This window comes from Salmo salar, chromosome ssa13, assembly GCF_905237065.1.
Source record: "Salmo salar chromosome ssa13, Ssal_v3.1, whole genome shotgun sequence".
NCBI lineage: Eukaryota > Metazoa > Chordata > Actinopteri > Salmoniformes > Salmonidae > Salmo > Salmo salar.
The window spans coordinates 36,489,762-36,503,562 of NC_059454.1; the positions used below are offsets into that span (position 1 = coordinate 36,489,762).

General features: G+C 41.5%; 1 protein-coding gene across 1 annotated transcript; it reads left to right on the forward strand.

Annotated features, from left to right (window-relative positions):
* Positions 1–433: 433 nt before the first annotated feature.
* Positions 434–13,366, forward strand: ub2v1 (Ubiquitin-conjugating enzyme E2 variant 1; the record flags this gene model as incomplete). Its single annotated transcript, NM_001140875.1, is given in 4 exon segments — positions 434–492; positions 9,331–9,479; positions 9,829–9,954; positions 13,267–13,366. Coding segments are annotated over 4 exon segments (433 nt in total), but the record flags the coding sequence as incomplete, so codon positions are not given.
* Positions 13,367–13,801: the final 435 nt, after the last annotated feature.

Consider the following 13,801-nt stretch of genomic DNA (forward strand, 5'->3'; position numbering starts at 1 on the left):
AGTCACCTTGTCCGAAAGAGATTTACCCGGTTATCAAAACGTCACACCAGGATACCCCTACATGAAACACAGCCCTTATTTGAAGTGTTTGGGGAAAAAATATGGTAGAAAAACAATTGGAACCATTTCCTTGTTTGACCTCTAGGTTTTATAGTATTACGATACCTCCACTGTGGGGCTCTATATAAAAACTCCTTGCTTGGTGAGCGAAAAAATACGAAAAAACGCTACCTGCTGGAAAATACAGTTCTCTCTCGCTTCACCTCTTCCTCTCTGCTATTATCTTATTATTTATTTGAAATATATGCCATTATCAAATGAACTACCATTGTCTGTAAATAAAATAAAAAACGCCTCTTTCGTTACGTTACTATTGGGGGTGGGTAAATCTCGAGCAAGCGCGTTCCCATCTCTCCGCTCCCCTTTAACCAACTATGGTTACGTGTGCGCTCCCGCTACTAAGCGACAAGATGGCGGTCGCCGCCGGATCAGGTAAATTATTCACATAAATAAACGACTACCACATTACTTATTCCATGTAACAGTCAATAAACGTTTGTTGATGAAGTATACAAGCGGTCCATGTTGCAATATGTCTTACAGAAATGCTCAAGTACTGCTTCTTTTTTCAAAACATTGCTATACATAGCTAATAGCTAACGAAATTAGCAAGCTAACACCTGGTATCTGCCAGCTGACAAGGTTTTTTGTCTTGTAATTTCCATTGCCACAGTGAATTGAAGCTAACAGGACATGTCAAATTCCGTTAGTTACCCATACATTTAACGCTAAATTTAACTCATGTAACATGGCAAAATAACTCGCCAACCTGTGTCGACTGATCAATTGCCGCGTCATTCATCAGCCGTTGTTTTTAGCCTAACGTTTGCTAACCACTCTAGCTCGTGTCGCAAACTAGCTAGCTGCTCACATTAGCTTCCACATCCAGAACGTCATTAGTAAGAAAGCTACAAGCTAGTTCATTATTCGCTAGTCGCAGGAGTAGGTCGAACTGGCTGAGTTGTCTTGAGGTAGTTAGCTAACTATATTAACGGTTCCAGTACACGTTAGCCTGAACGAAACGATTTGTCAGTGATTTCGCGAGGTAACTTTAGCTAACTTGTCAGTCACATTGACTTGTAGTTACCTAGCTATCTTAAGTTATGTTGGAAATATGGCTATATTACATTGTATATAGACAATAGGCTTTCTTGTTAACTATGATGGCATCAATCAGCTAGCAAACGTTAGCTCACTCATCAGAATTTAGGCCAGACCCGTTTTGGCCTATGAACTGAAATAGCTAGTTAACGTTAGTCAGAATTGTCTACCCACACATTTCTGCGGATTGCTTTACAGGCCAGTAACGTTACAAATTGAATTAGCTAGCTAGCTATATATATATATACGCCTAGTTAATAATCAATTAAGAACCTAAAATAGTCGGGGGTTTATTGTACTAACTTTGGTTGGGTAGTGATAGTGGGGTAATTGATGCAGAGTGGTCTCTATAAATGTTACACGTATCTGATTAGCTTAATTCTACACTAACAATCCGTTTATTACCAAAAACAATATAAGCAGAAATGCTGTAATTTGTAAACTGGAAGTTAAATGCCACACTACCAGATAGCTATGACTAGGAATTTAGCAGAACATTTCTAGAACCTCGGTGTCAGTGGGTCTACCCACTAAATCTGCCCTGAGTTATTGCTCATCTCTGCACCCAATAATATAACAATGACTAAACTTAGTGGATACAGTTCAGCAAGGAGCCACGAGTAACCCACTAATCATTCCCATTGATGTACTGTTTCCCCTGTGGTATATTCTAGTGATGGGAAACTGACACTTTCTGAAGTCTTTGGGGCTTTCACCAAATTGTGCTGAAAATGTTAATTACTCTGAGCTTTTAACACAATGCACATTAGTGACAGCTGCTGGTCAGTAATGAAAATCAGCTTTTAATGTTTTATATATACATTTTTTCCACTATTCATCCAATCTCCATGGCGCAGCGGTTAGTTGCGAGTCTTCATAGCCTACACTGAGTTACCATTGCAGGTTCGCACCTTTATCATTCTTCCAATTTTTAGCTGTGAATCCCCATTTTTTTTGCTGTCAAAAATGTAATTTTGGGCATTATTTAGGATGCTTAAGACCGGGAGTTGAAACTGAAATTATTTCCCCATGTAACTTTTTGCAGAGTGGCACTGGAATTCAATAAAAACACTTCAACTTTTTGTAGTTAATAAATCCAATGTGAAACATGAAAACTATAGTATCTTTAATTAGCATTGAAAAGGATAATCCATTCTTCTAATTAAAAATCTCTCCCTTATTTCTGAATCACAAGGGGTGTGTCGATCTCGTCATACTCATTCGTAAACGTGTCTGTTTTTTCACACTTGATACTTGTAATCAGATTTACTCGTGATCGGAAAACCCGGAAGTGCGCTTTATCCTCTCTGGGATATGTGGGACGCTAGTCCCACCTCGACAACAGCCAGTAAAATTGCAGGGTGCCAAATTCAAAACAACAGAAATCTCATAATTAAAATTCCTCAAACATACAAGTATTATACACCATTTTAAAGATTAACTTCTTGTTAATCCAGCCACGGTGTCTGATTTCAAAAAGGCTTTACGGCAAAAGCATACCATTCGATTGTTAGGTCAGCGCCTAGTCACAAAAAAACATACAGCCATTTTCCAGCCAAAGAGAGGAGTCACAAAAAGCAGAAATGGTGATAAAATGTATCTATAACCTTTGATCTTCATCAGGTGGCACTCATAGGACTTCATGTTACACAATACATGTATGTTTTGTTCGATAAAGTTCCTATTTATATCCAAGAATCTCAGTTTACATTGGCGTGTTATGTTCAGTAATGTTTTGCCTACAAAACATCCGGTGATTTTGCAGAGAGCCACATCAATTTACAGAAATACTCATAAACTTTGATGAAAGATACAAGTGTTATGCATAGGATTATAGATAAACTTCTCCTTAATGCAACCGCTGTGTCAGATTTCAAAACAGCTTTACGGTGAAAGCACACCATGCGATAATCTGAATACAGCGCTCAGCCACCAAAACAAGCCATACAGATACCCACCATGTTGTGGAGTCAACAAAAGTCAGAAATAGTGTTATAAATATTCACTTACCTTTGATGATCTTCATCGGAATGCACTCCCAGGAATCCCAGTTCCACAATAAATGTTTGTTTTGTTCGATAAAGTCCAAATACCTCCTTTTTGTTCGCGTTTAGTTCACTATTCCAAATGCACAAGGCGCGGGTACTAAGTCCTGACGAAAAGTAAAAAAAGTTCCATTACAGTTTGTAGAAACATGTCAAATGATGTTTAGAATCAAATCTTTAGGATGTTTTTATCATAAATCTTCAATAATATTCCAACCGGACAATTCCTTTGTCTTTAGAAATTAAAGGGAACGGAGCCATGTGCGCGCGTGACTAAACTAAAGGCTTTCAGCCAGACCACTGGTTCAAACGGCTCTTATTCGCTCCCCTTTTACAATAGAAGCCTTAAACAACATTCTAAAGACTGTTGACATCTAGTGGAAGCCTTAGGAAGTGCAATCTGACCAAATTTACACTGTATATTGGATAGGCAATCAGTTGAAAACTACAAAACCTCAGATTTCCCACTTCCTGGTTGGATTTTTCTCAGGTTTTTGCCTGCCATATAAGTTCTGTTATACTCACAGACATCATTCAAACAGTTTTAGAAACTTCAGAGTGTTTTCTATCCAAATCTACTAATACTATGCATATCTTAGCTTCTGGGCCTGAGTAGCTGGCAGTTTACTCTGGGCACTTTATTCATCCAAGCTACTCATTACTGCCCCCCGTTCCGAAAGAAGTTAAATGTCGGTAGAGCCCATACCTTAAGTGCGCATTACTGTGCTATCACTCAGTGCATCCCAGAGCACATCGTTATCTTCCTTCATTCACACACCAGCCAAACCTGGACGACGCTGGGCCAATTGTGTGCCCCCCTATGGGACTCCCAATCAGGGACGGTTGTGATACAGCCTGGATTTGTGTCTGTAGTGACGCCTCAAGCACTGAGATGCAGTGCCTTAGAACGCTGTGCCACTCGGGAGCCCAAGGCAGTGCCAGCAGCGTTCCAACTGACTACAATGTTTGAACTTGAGGTGACGAAGAATGTTTTAGGCCTACCAAAGTTACTCCTAGAATTGAACAATAAAATGCTTATCTGTACCCAAAATATTCAGATAGAAAATTAACGAATTAGCCTCCTTCTGTACGCCTTTATAAGAAATGCATGTCGGTGTCATAGCATGCTGCTGGCATATCGCTCTCTATGGGGCCAGGCCGAAGCATCTCTAACTTTTATATATTTATAATTTAAAGTCCTACAGTAAATGCCTAAGCCTATACATTCGATGCCCTGATGCATTTAGTGCTCAAATCTCTGACAGCTGAACCGCGAGGTGGACAATTTTAGGAAAGTAAAAAATAAATTGGCTACAAAATGTTGCATATGTTACACATTGAAACACAGTGTTTTTGTAATTTGTTAAAGGACACTTTCTTGTCTGCATCGAAGTATCAGACCTTGTACCTAGCATCGAGCATGGTGGCGACACATTAAAGAGGCTCAGAGAGAATGCCACCGAATCGCTTGTTCACAACCTCTAGTAGAGTACCTTTGCAAGTTTTAAGTCTGTGTCGACAGTTTTGTTGAGCAGGCGTTTCAATGCCATGACAGAGGGTATCACGTCTGCTGCAGACGCAGTTGATGAGATTATTTCTCGAGTCAGTTGTTTGAATTGAGCTAGGGGTGTGTTTATGTTCCAAACATGTTCTCAAATGCCATTGAAATTGCAGCACATTGATCATGAAATATAGTGTTCCTCAGTACGAAATCCTCGTCAACCCCACTGTGCTGTCAGACTCGGCATGCTCATGGTGCTGACATTGCTGGTCCAAATGTCAATCGGGAAGCTAATAGCAGTGACGCCTATAGCAAGTAGCTCATGGATGTGCGTTTCAACAATACTGTGTAACTCCGGTAGGTTAACATCTGAAAATAGTGCCTACTTGGTAGTGTGTACCAGGGCTCGAGGTGCTCGACCAGTTGGCGAAAGCCAACATCATCCACAACAGAGAACGGTTGATTGTTAAGGGCAATGAATTCCATTATCTTGGCGTTTTAATGGATTTCGCCTGAGTTGTCTCTCTGAAATTTTCTTACTCTTTCAAATGACTACTTGACTTGAACTTGTTTAGTTGTTGGAAGTGTGCGCCTAGTTTTTTTTTCTGCTTTTGTTCTAAGTAGTCACTGAACGTCTGGGGGTGATGCACTTTCAAATGAGTAATTAGGTTTGTGGTATTGAAAGATTTCACTTTCTCCCTTCTGTTATCTTCCTTTGGAACTTCAAAATAGATCCACACAGCAGACATTGTGAGCTAGGTTAGGAGTTCTGTGATGAACGTGTAGCGCTGTATTTTTCGTGGCGTCGGTACGTCTTCTACCTACGTTATATAGGTATGCACGTCAGCTTTATCGGTTTTTGACATCGGCGTTGAACTTGACATCGGGCCGATGTTGGCATTTTTAGCTAATATTGTCTGATTCCGATATGCTCACCAAATTTTTATTTTTTTATTTCTTATTTTTATTATTTTTGGTTATTTTTATATTGTGCGTCCTAGTTTTTAACCGGTTCCCATGCTTTTAAATTAACTGTTATTTTCCTGGACAGTATAGATCACTTTCGTTCGGATTTTGTTCTTCAAAAGATGTCGTTCTTTTCTGGTTTTCAGTTCTGTTCCCTGAACCAGTTCCAACCCCTGCTTAAGACAGAAGCTTATACTTTACTCAATTCAACTAATTGTTTAAACAGAAATGTGCAGAAAGTGTGGTCACATAAAAAGATTCACAGAATAATATGCCTCCACTGGGTTTCAACTAGAGGCCGACCGATTATGATTTTTCAACGCCGATACCGATTATTGGAGGACCAAAAAAAGCCGATACCGAGTAATAATGACAATTACAACAATACTGAATTAACACTTATTTTAACTTAATATAATACATGAATAAAATCAATTTACCCTCAAATAAATAATGAAACATGTTCAATTTGGTTTAAATAATGCAAAAACAAATTGTTGGAGAAGAAAGTAAAAGGGGATTATGTGCCATGTAAGAAAGCTAACGTTTAGTTCCTTGCTCAGAACATGAGAGCATATGAAAGCTGGTGGTTCCTTTTAACATGAGTCTTCAATATTCCCAGGTAAGAAGTTTTATGTTGTAGTTATTATAGGAATTATAGGACTATTTCTCTCTATACAATTTGTATTTCATATACCTTTGACTATTGGATGGTCTTATAGGCACTTTAGTATTGCCAGTGTAACAGTATAGCTTCCGTCCCTCTCCACGCTCCTACCTGGGCTCAAACCAGGAACACATCGACAACAGCCACCCTCGAAGCAGCGTTACCCATGTAGAGCAAGGGAAACAACTACTCCAAGTCTCAGAGCGAGTGACATTTGAAACACTATTAGCGCGCACCCGCTAACTAGCTAGCCATTTCACATCGGTTACACCAGCCTAATCTTGGGAGTTGACAGGCTTGAAGTCATAAACAGTGCAATGCATTGCGAAGAGCTGCTGGCAAAACTCACGAAAGTGCTGTTTTGAATGAATGCTTACGAGCCTGCTGGTGCCTACCATCGCTCAGTCAGACTGCTCTATCAAATCATAGACTTAATTATAACATAACACACAGAAACACGAGCCTTAGGTCATTAATATGGTCGAATCTGGAAACTATTAAGTTTATTCTTTCAGTGAAATACGGAACCATTCCGTATTTTATCTAACGGGTGGCATCCATAAGTCTAAATATTCCTGTTAAATTACACAACCTTCAATGTTATGTCATAATTACGTAAAATTCTAGCAAATTAGTTCGCAACGAGCCAGGCGGCCCAAACTGTTGCATATACCCTGACTGCGTGCAATGAACGGAAGAGAAGTGACACAATTTCACCTGGTTAATATTGCCTGCTAACCTGGATTTCTTTTAGCTAAATATGCAGGTTTAAAAATATATACTTCTGTGTATTGATTTTAAGAAAGGCATTGATGTTTATGGCTAAGTACAGTCGTGCAACGATTGTTTTTTTTCTTTTCGCAAATGCGCTTTTGTTAAATCATCCCCCGTTTGGCGAAGTTGGCTGTCTTTGTTAGGAAGAAATAGTCTTCACAGTTCGCAACGAGCCAGGCGGCCCAAACTGCTGCATATACCCTGACTCTGTTGCAGAGGTGATACATTTTCCATAGTTAAAAGAAATTCATGTTAGCAGGCAATATTAACTAAATATGCAGGTTTAAAAATATATTCTTGTGTATTGATTTTAAGAAAGGCATTGATGTTCATGGTTAGGTACAAGTTAGAGCAACGACTGTCCTTTTTCGCGAATGCGCACCGCATCGATTATATGCAACACAGGACAGGCTAGATAAACTAGTAATATCATCAACCATGTGTAGTTAACTAGTGATTATGATTGATTGATTGATTGTTATAAGATAAGTTTAATGCTAGCTAGCAACTTACCTTGGCTTCTTACTGCATTCGCGTAACAGGCAGGCTCCTCATGGAGTGCAATGTAAAGCAGGTGGTTAGAGCGTTGGACTAGTTAACCGTAAGGTTGCAAGATTGAATCCCCAAGCTGACAAGGTAAAAATCTGTCATTCTGCCCCTGAACAAGGCAGTTAATTGAAACCACCTGAACAAGGCAGTTAATCGTTAGGCCGTCATTGTAAATAAGAATGTGTTCTTAACTGACTTGCTTAGTTAAAAATATTTATATATAAAAAAATATATATATATTTTTTTAAATCGGCAAATCGGTGGCCAAAAATACCGGTAGTTATGAAAACTTGAAATCGTCCCTAATTAATCGGCCATTCCGATTAATCGGTTGACCTCTAGTTTCAACCCCATCTGTCATCTGAGTGTTCTGGACCCCGACTCCACCTGCTGAACTACTGTTCAGGTGATGCTACATGAAAAAATCCTAACATTGTAAGTACGGTGTCCCGTAGTGGTCGGTGTTTGAAAGCAGCTTGAAATGCGTGGGATGTCACAGTTTGCAACACAAGGTTTGAAAAACCATGTGATCAAACAAAGCTAAGGACGTCATTGATCACATCATAATGTTACTTTAAAACGAGCATCGGTACATTGTCGGATCAATAGTGCTTTGAAAACTACATTGGAGTGCCGGTATCAATCATCCCATCACTACTATATGCAAAATTCTCACCAACTAACTTCTGTAGGCCTATCTCCGGGTTTATGGACAGCTGTTGAGTAGTTCAGATGTTTATGAACAACAGCTGTTCTCTGTCGCTGCTTAAAGGGACTTGACTAGTAGGAAGCAGAATCTGGACAGCAGCCTCATATTGGCTACTACCAGACTATTGGTCAATGGACCAGGTACAGGTGTGATTGACAGATAACATGACCAATGGCTGGTCAGTGGCAACTAGGCACAGGTGAACTGTTTTGGTACAGCTTGAGGTGGTCTGACCCACTCGACCTGTTTTGCAGTCAAAGTTAGCCTATCCCTCGTCTTGTATGGCTTGCAATTAACAAAAATCAGACAAAACCTGGCAAGTGCTGCAATAACAGTTCAAAGGGCACTATAGAAGAATCGAAAAGCTTGCCTTGGTGGGTAACTGACAAATGCATTGAGTATAAAAAACATTAAGAACACCATAGACTGACCAGGTGAATCCAGGTGGAAGCTATGATCTTTTATTGATGAAGGGTTAAAGAAGGATTTAAAACATTATTTTTTTTTTTGCCATGAGATAATTGAGAGATGGATTGTGTATGTGTGCCATTGACGGTGAATGGCAAGACAAAATATTTCTGAGCTTTTGAATGGGTATGGTAGTAGGTGCCAGGCTCACCGATTTGTGTCAAGAATTGCAACGCTGCTGGGTTTCCCGTTTGTAAGAAGAATGGTCCACCACCCAAAGGACATCCAGCCAACTTGACACAACTGTGGGAAGCATTGGCGTTAACATGGGCCAACATACCTGTTTAATGCTTTCGACAGTTTGTAGAGTCCATGCCCCAAAGAATTGAGGCTGTTCTGAGAAAAAAGGGGCGGGGTGCAACTCAATGTTAGGAAGGTGTACCTAATGTTTGGTATTCTCAGTGTATATTGAACCATAATGGGATGTGTACTGTTTTTGTTTTGTATTTCAATCATTTCTGTTTTCTGTGCTTGTCTCTCACACTAACAGGCGTTAAGGTTCCTCGTAACTTCCGGCTGCTTGAAGAGCTGGAAGAAGGTCAGAAAGGTGTGGGGGATGGGACGGTGAGCTGGGGATTGGAAGATGATGAGGACATGACCTTAACAAGATGGAGAGGGATGATCATTGGCCCTCCTAGGGTGAGTAGGCTACTCTGATCCACAGGCATTCACCAAGTTCGGTTCCCTGGCCTTGTCCAGAAACAACCCCTAGTGCTGACCAAACTAGGCACTTGCGTCGATCTGAGAGTATTGGACAGATGTAAGCAATATGGAAAAAATTCCACCTAGCCTATCAAAGAGCAAGGTGGAGTTATAATGCTAAATCTATCCAATCCTTTGTTTTTCACAAGCTTCTAGGGGGTAGGGACTAGAGTTTGTTCCTGGATGAGGCCACTGTTTCCTATGTAGACGTTCTGTATAACCTGCTATCAGGAACCTTTGTCTGGTCTGCCTTTCTCACTGATGTCTTTTGTATGTCATTTTTCAGACAATCTATGAAAATCGGATGTACAGTCTGAAGGTTGAATGTGGTCCCAGATATCCAGAGGCACCACCGTTTGTCAGATTTGTGACTAAGATCAACTTGAATGGTGTGCACAACTCCAATGGCGTGGTAAGTAAACCTGTTTGGCTGGCCTATTTTGCTGTTTCATAAAATACTGTAAAACCTGCAAAATGTTTCAATTTGTGAAGGAAGATGTTGGAAAATGTCTCCTTTGTGTTGTAGATATTTTTTGATGTATGTTTGAAGATTTGATTATGTTAATTGAAGTGAATGACTGATTTAAATTGCCCCTGGCTGCTATAATAAGATGGATTTCAGTGCAGGGCTAACATGCAGTTGGATGACTGGTACACATAACATACCCACTGCACATATGGGTTTTGTTGTAGATATGTGGTAGTAGAGTAGTGGCCTGAGGGCACACACTTAATGTGTTGTGAAATGGAATGTTTTTAATTATATCTGCCTAATTTTTCCTAGGGTCCAGCATAATTAAGCTAGTTAAACTAGTAATATCATTAATCATGTGTAGTTAACTAGTGATTATGTTTAGAGATTTTTATTTTTATAAGATAAGTTTAATGCTAGCTAGAAACTTACCTTGGCTCCTTGCTGCACTTGCGTAACAGGTGGTCAGCCTGCCACACAGTCTCCTCGTGGAGCGCAGTGTAATCGGCCATAATCGGTGTCCAAAAATGCCTATTACCTATTGTTATGAAAACTTGAAATCGGTTCTAATTAATCGGCCATGCCGATTAATCGGTTGACCTCTACAGTGCATCTCCTCCTCATGGACTGCACTAGAATTGGCAGTTCTTGCTGTGAGATGTTACCCCGCTCTTCCACCAAGGCACCTGCAAGTTCTCGGACATTTCTGGGGGGGAATGTCAGGATGAGCCTGCAGGAAGGGTGCCACGTGAGGGAGGAGGATGTCTTCCCTGTAACGCACAATGTTGAGATTGCCTGCAATGACAACAAGCTCAGTTCGATGATGCTGTGACACACTGCCCCAGAACATGACGGAGCCTCCACCTCCAAATTGATCCCGCTCCAGAGTACAGGCCTCGGTGTAACGCTCATTCCTTCGACGATAAACGCAAATCCCACCATCACCCCTGGTGAGACAAAACCGTGACTCGTCAGTGAAGAGCACTTTTTGCCAGTCCTGTCTGGTCCAGCGACGGTGGGTTTGTGCCCATAGGCGACGTTGTTGCCAGTGATGTCTGGTGAGGACCTGCCTTACAATAGGCCTGCAGGCCCTCAGTCCAGCCTCTCTCAGCCTATTGTGGACAGTCTGACCACTGATGGAGGGATTGTGCGTTCCTGTTGTAACTCGGGCAGTTGTTGTTGCCATCCTGTACCTGTCCCACAGGTGTGATGTTTGGATGTACCGATCCTGTGCAGGTGTTGTAACACGTGGTCTGCCACTGGGAGGATGAGCAGCTGTCCGCGCTGTCTCCCTGTAGAGCTCTCTTAGGCGTCTCACAGTACAGACATTGCAATTTATTGCCCTGGCCACATCTGCAGTCCTCATGCTTCCTTGCAGCATGCCTAAGGCACGTTCACGCAGATAAGGGACCCTGGGCGTCTTTCTTTTGGTGTAGAATGGCCTCTAGTGTCCTAAGTTTTCATAACTGAGACCTTAATTGCCTACCGTCTGTAAGCTGTTAGTGTCTTAATGACCGTTCTACAGGTGCATGTTCATTAATTGTTTATGGTTCATTGAACAAGCATGGGAAGCAGTGTGTAAACCCTTTACAATGAAGATCTGTGAAGTTATTTGGATTTTTACCAATTATCTTTGAAAGACAGGGTCCTGAAAAGGGGCAGTTTCTTTTTTTTGATGAATTTATATATAAACAAAAACAAAGAAACTATGACATTTACTTAAGTTTTCAGACTCTTTACTCAGTACGTTGTTGAAGCACCTTTGAAAGCATTGAGTCTTATTGTGTATGACGCTACAAGCTTGGCACATCTATATTTAGTGAGTTTCTCCCATTCTCTGCAGATGCTCTCAAGCTCTGTCAGGTTGGATGGGGAGTGTTGCTGCACAGCTATTTTCAGGTCTCTCCAGAGATGTTCGATCAAGTTCAGGCTCTGATTTGGCTAAGTATGGGCTCTGGCTACCGGACATTTAGAGACTTGTCCCGAAGCCACTCCTGCATTGTCTTGGCTGTGTGCTTAGGGTCGTTGTCCTGTTGGAAGGTGAACTTTAACCCGCTCCAGAGCAGACTGGGGCTTTCATCAAAGATCTCTGTACTTTGCTCCGTTCATATTCCCCTCAATCCTGACTGGTCTCCCAGTCCCTGCCGCTGAAAAACATCCCCACAGCATGATACTGCCACCACTATGCTTCACCTTAGGGAAGGTTTTCATCCAGGCGTGATGCTTGGCATTCAGGCCAAAGAGTTGAATCTTGGTTTCATCAGACCAGAGAATCATGTTTCTCATGGTCTGAGAGTCTAAGTGCCTTTTGGCAAACTCCAAGCGAGCTGTCATGTGCCTTTTACTGAGGAGTGGCTTCCATCTGGCCACTCTACCATAAAGGCCTGATTGATGGAATGCTGCAGAGATGGCTGTTCTTCTAGAAGGTTCTCCCATCTCCACAGAGGAACTCTAGAGCTCTGTCAGAGTGACCATCGGGTTCTTGGTCACCTCCCTGATCCAAGGCCCTTGTCCCCTGATTGCTCATTCCCGGTGCTTCCAAACTTCCATTTAAGAATGATGGAGGCCACTGTGTTCTTTGGGACTTTCAATGCTGCAGAATTATTTTTGTACCCTTCCCCAGATCTGTGCCTCGACACAATCCTGTCTCGGAGCTCTACGGACAATTGGTTTTTGCTCTGACATGCACTGTCAAGTGGGACGTTATATAGACAGATGTGTGCCTTTCCAAATCATGTCCAATCGATTGAATTTACCACAGGGGGACTCCAATGAAGTTGTAGAAACATCTCAAGGATGATCAATGGAAACATGATGCACTTAAGCTCAACTTTGAGTCTCATAGCAAAGGGTCTGAATACTTATGTAAATGTCGTTTTGTTTTTTATTTAGTATACTTTTGCAAAAATGTCAAACTGTGTTCGCTTTGTCATTATGGGTATTGTGTGTAGATTGATGAGGGGGAAAAAAACAATTTAATCAATTTTAGAATAAAGGCTGTAACGTAACTGTGGAAACAGTCAAGGGGTCTGAATACTTTCCGAAAGGGACTGTAGCCGCATTTTACCCCCATTAAAAACAAACTTTTTCTGGCAGGTTATGTTAGATAATGCTTTTTTTATATAGTGTCATTTGACCACAACCAATCAGTGCTTCAGCCAACCAAAATATACAGAGATGTGACTCATGTTTTGTGAGAGTGTGATTGAGGTGTGACGTAATGTTTCTCTCTCCTCGTTCCCTGTCCTGCAGGTTGACACACGAGCAGTGTCTGCACTGGCCAAGTGGCAGAACTCATACAGCATCCGTGTGGTCCTGCAGGAGCTCAGACGACTCATGATGTGCAAGGAGAACATGAAGCTCCCCCAGCCACCAGAGGGCCAGATCTACACCAACTGAACCCATGTTACTACTCTCCTCCTTTTCCCCCTCTTTCGTTTTCAGTCATCCTTTCACCCCATCTACCACTTCCCTCCTTTTTTCATTCAGGTGCCTGCCAACACTCAAGCTTACATACACACACACACACACGCACACACAGATATAGGGACGTACATGTATGCACGTGTACATAAACACATAGACATAGGAACATACATGTGTGCGAACGCGTATGCAGACACACACGAACATGCAATCACTTCTGTATGCGCCATTCCTAGGCCCTGGCCCCTCCCCTCTTCCATCACTGGAGCTCTGGTTGGCCTAAAAAAGACTAGGCAGGCGGAGTCATTGGTCCACACCAGACCTGATCATTCGAATACTGTACATCTTAATCTTTTTTATT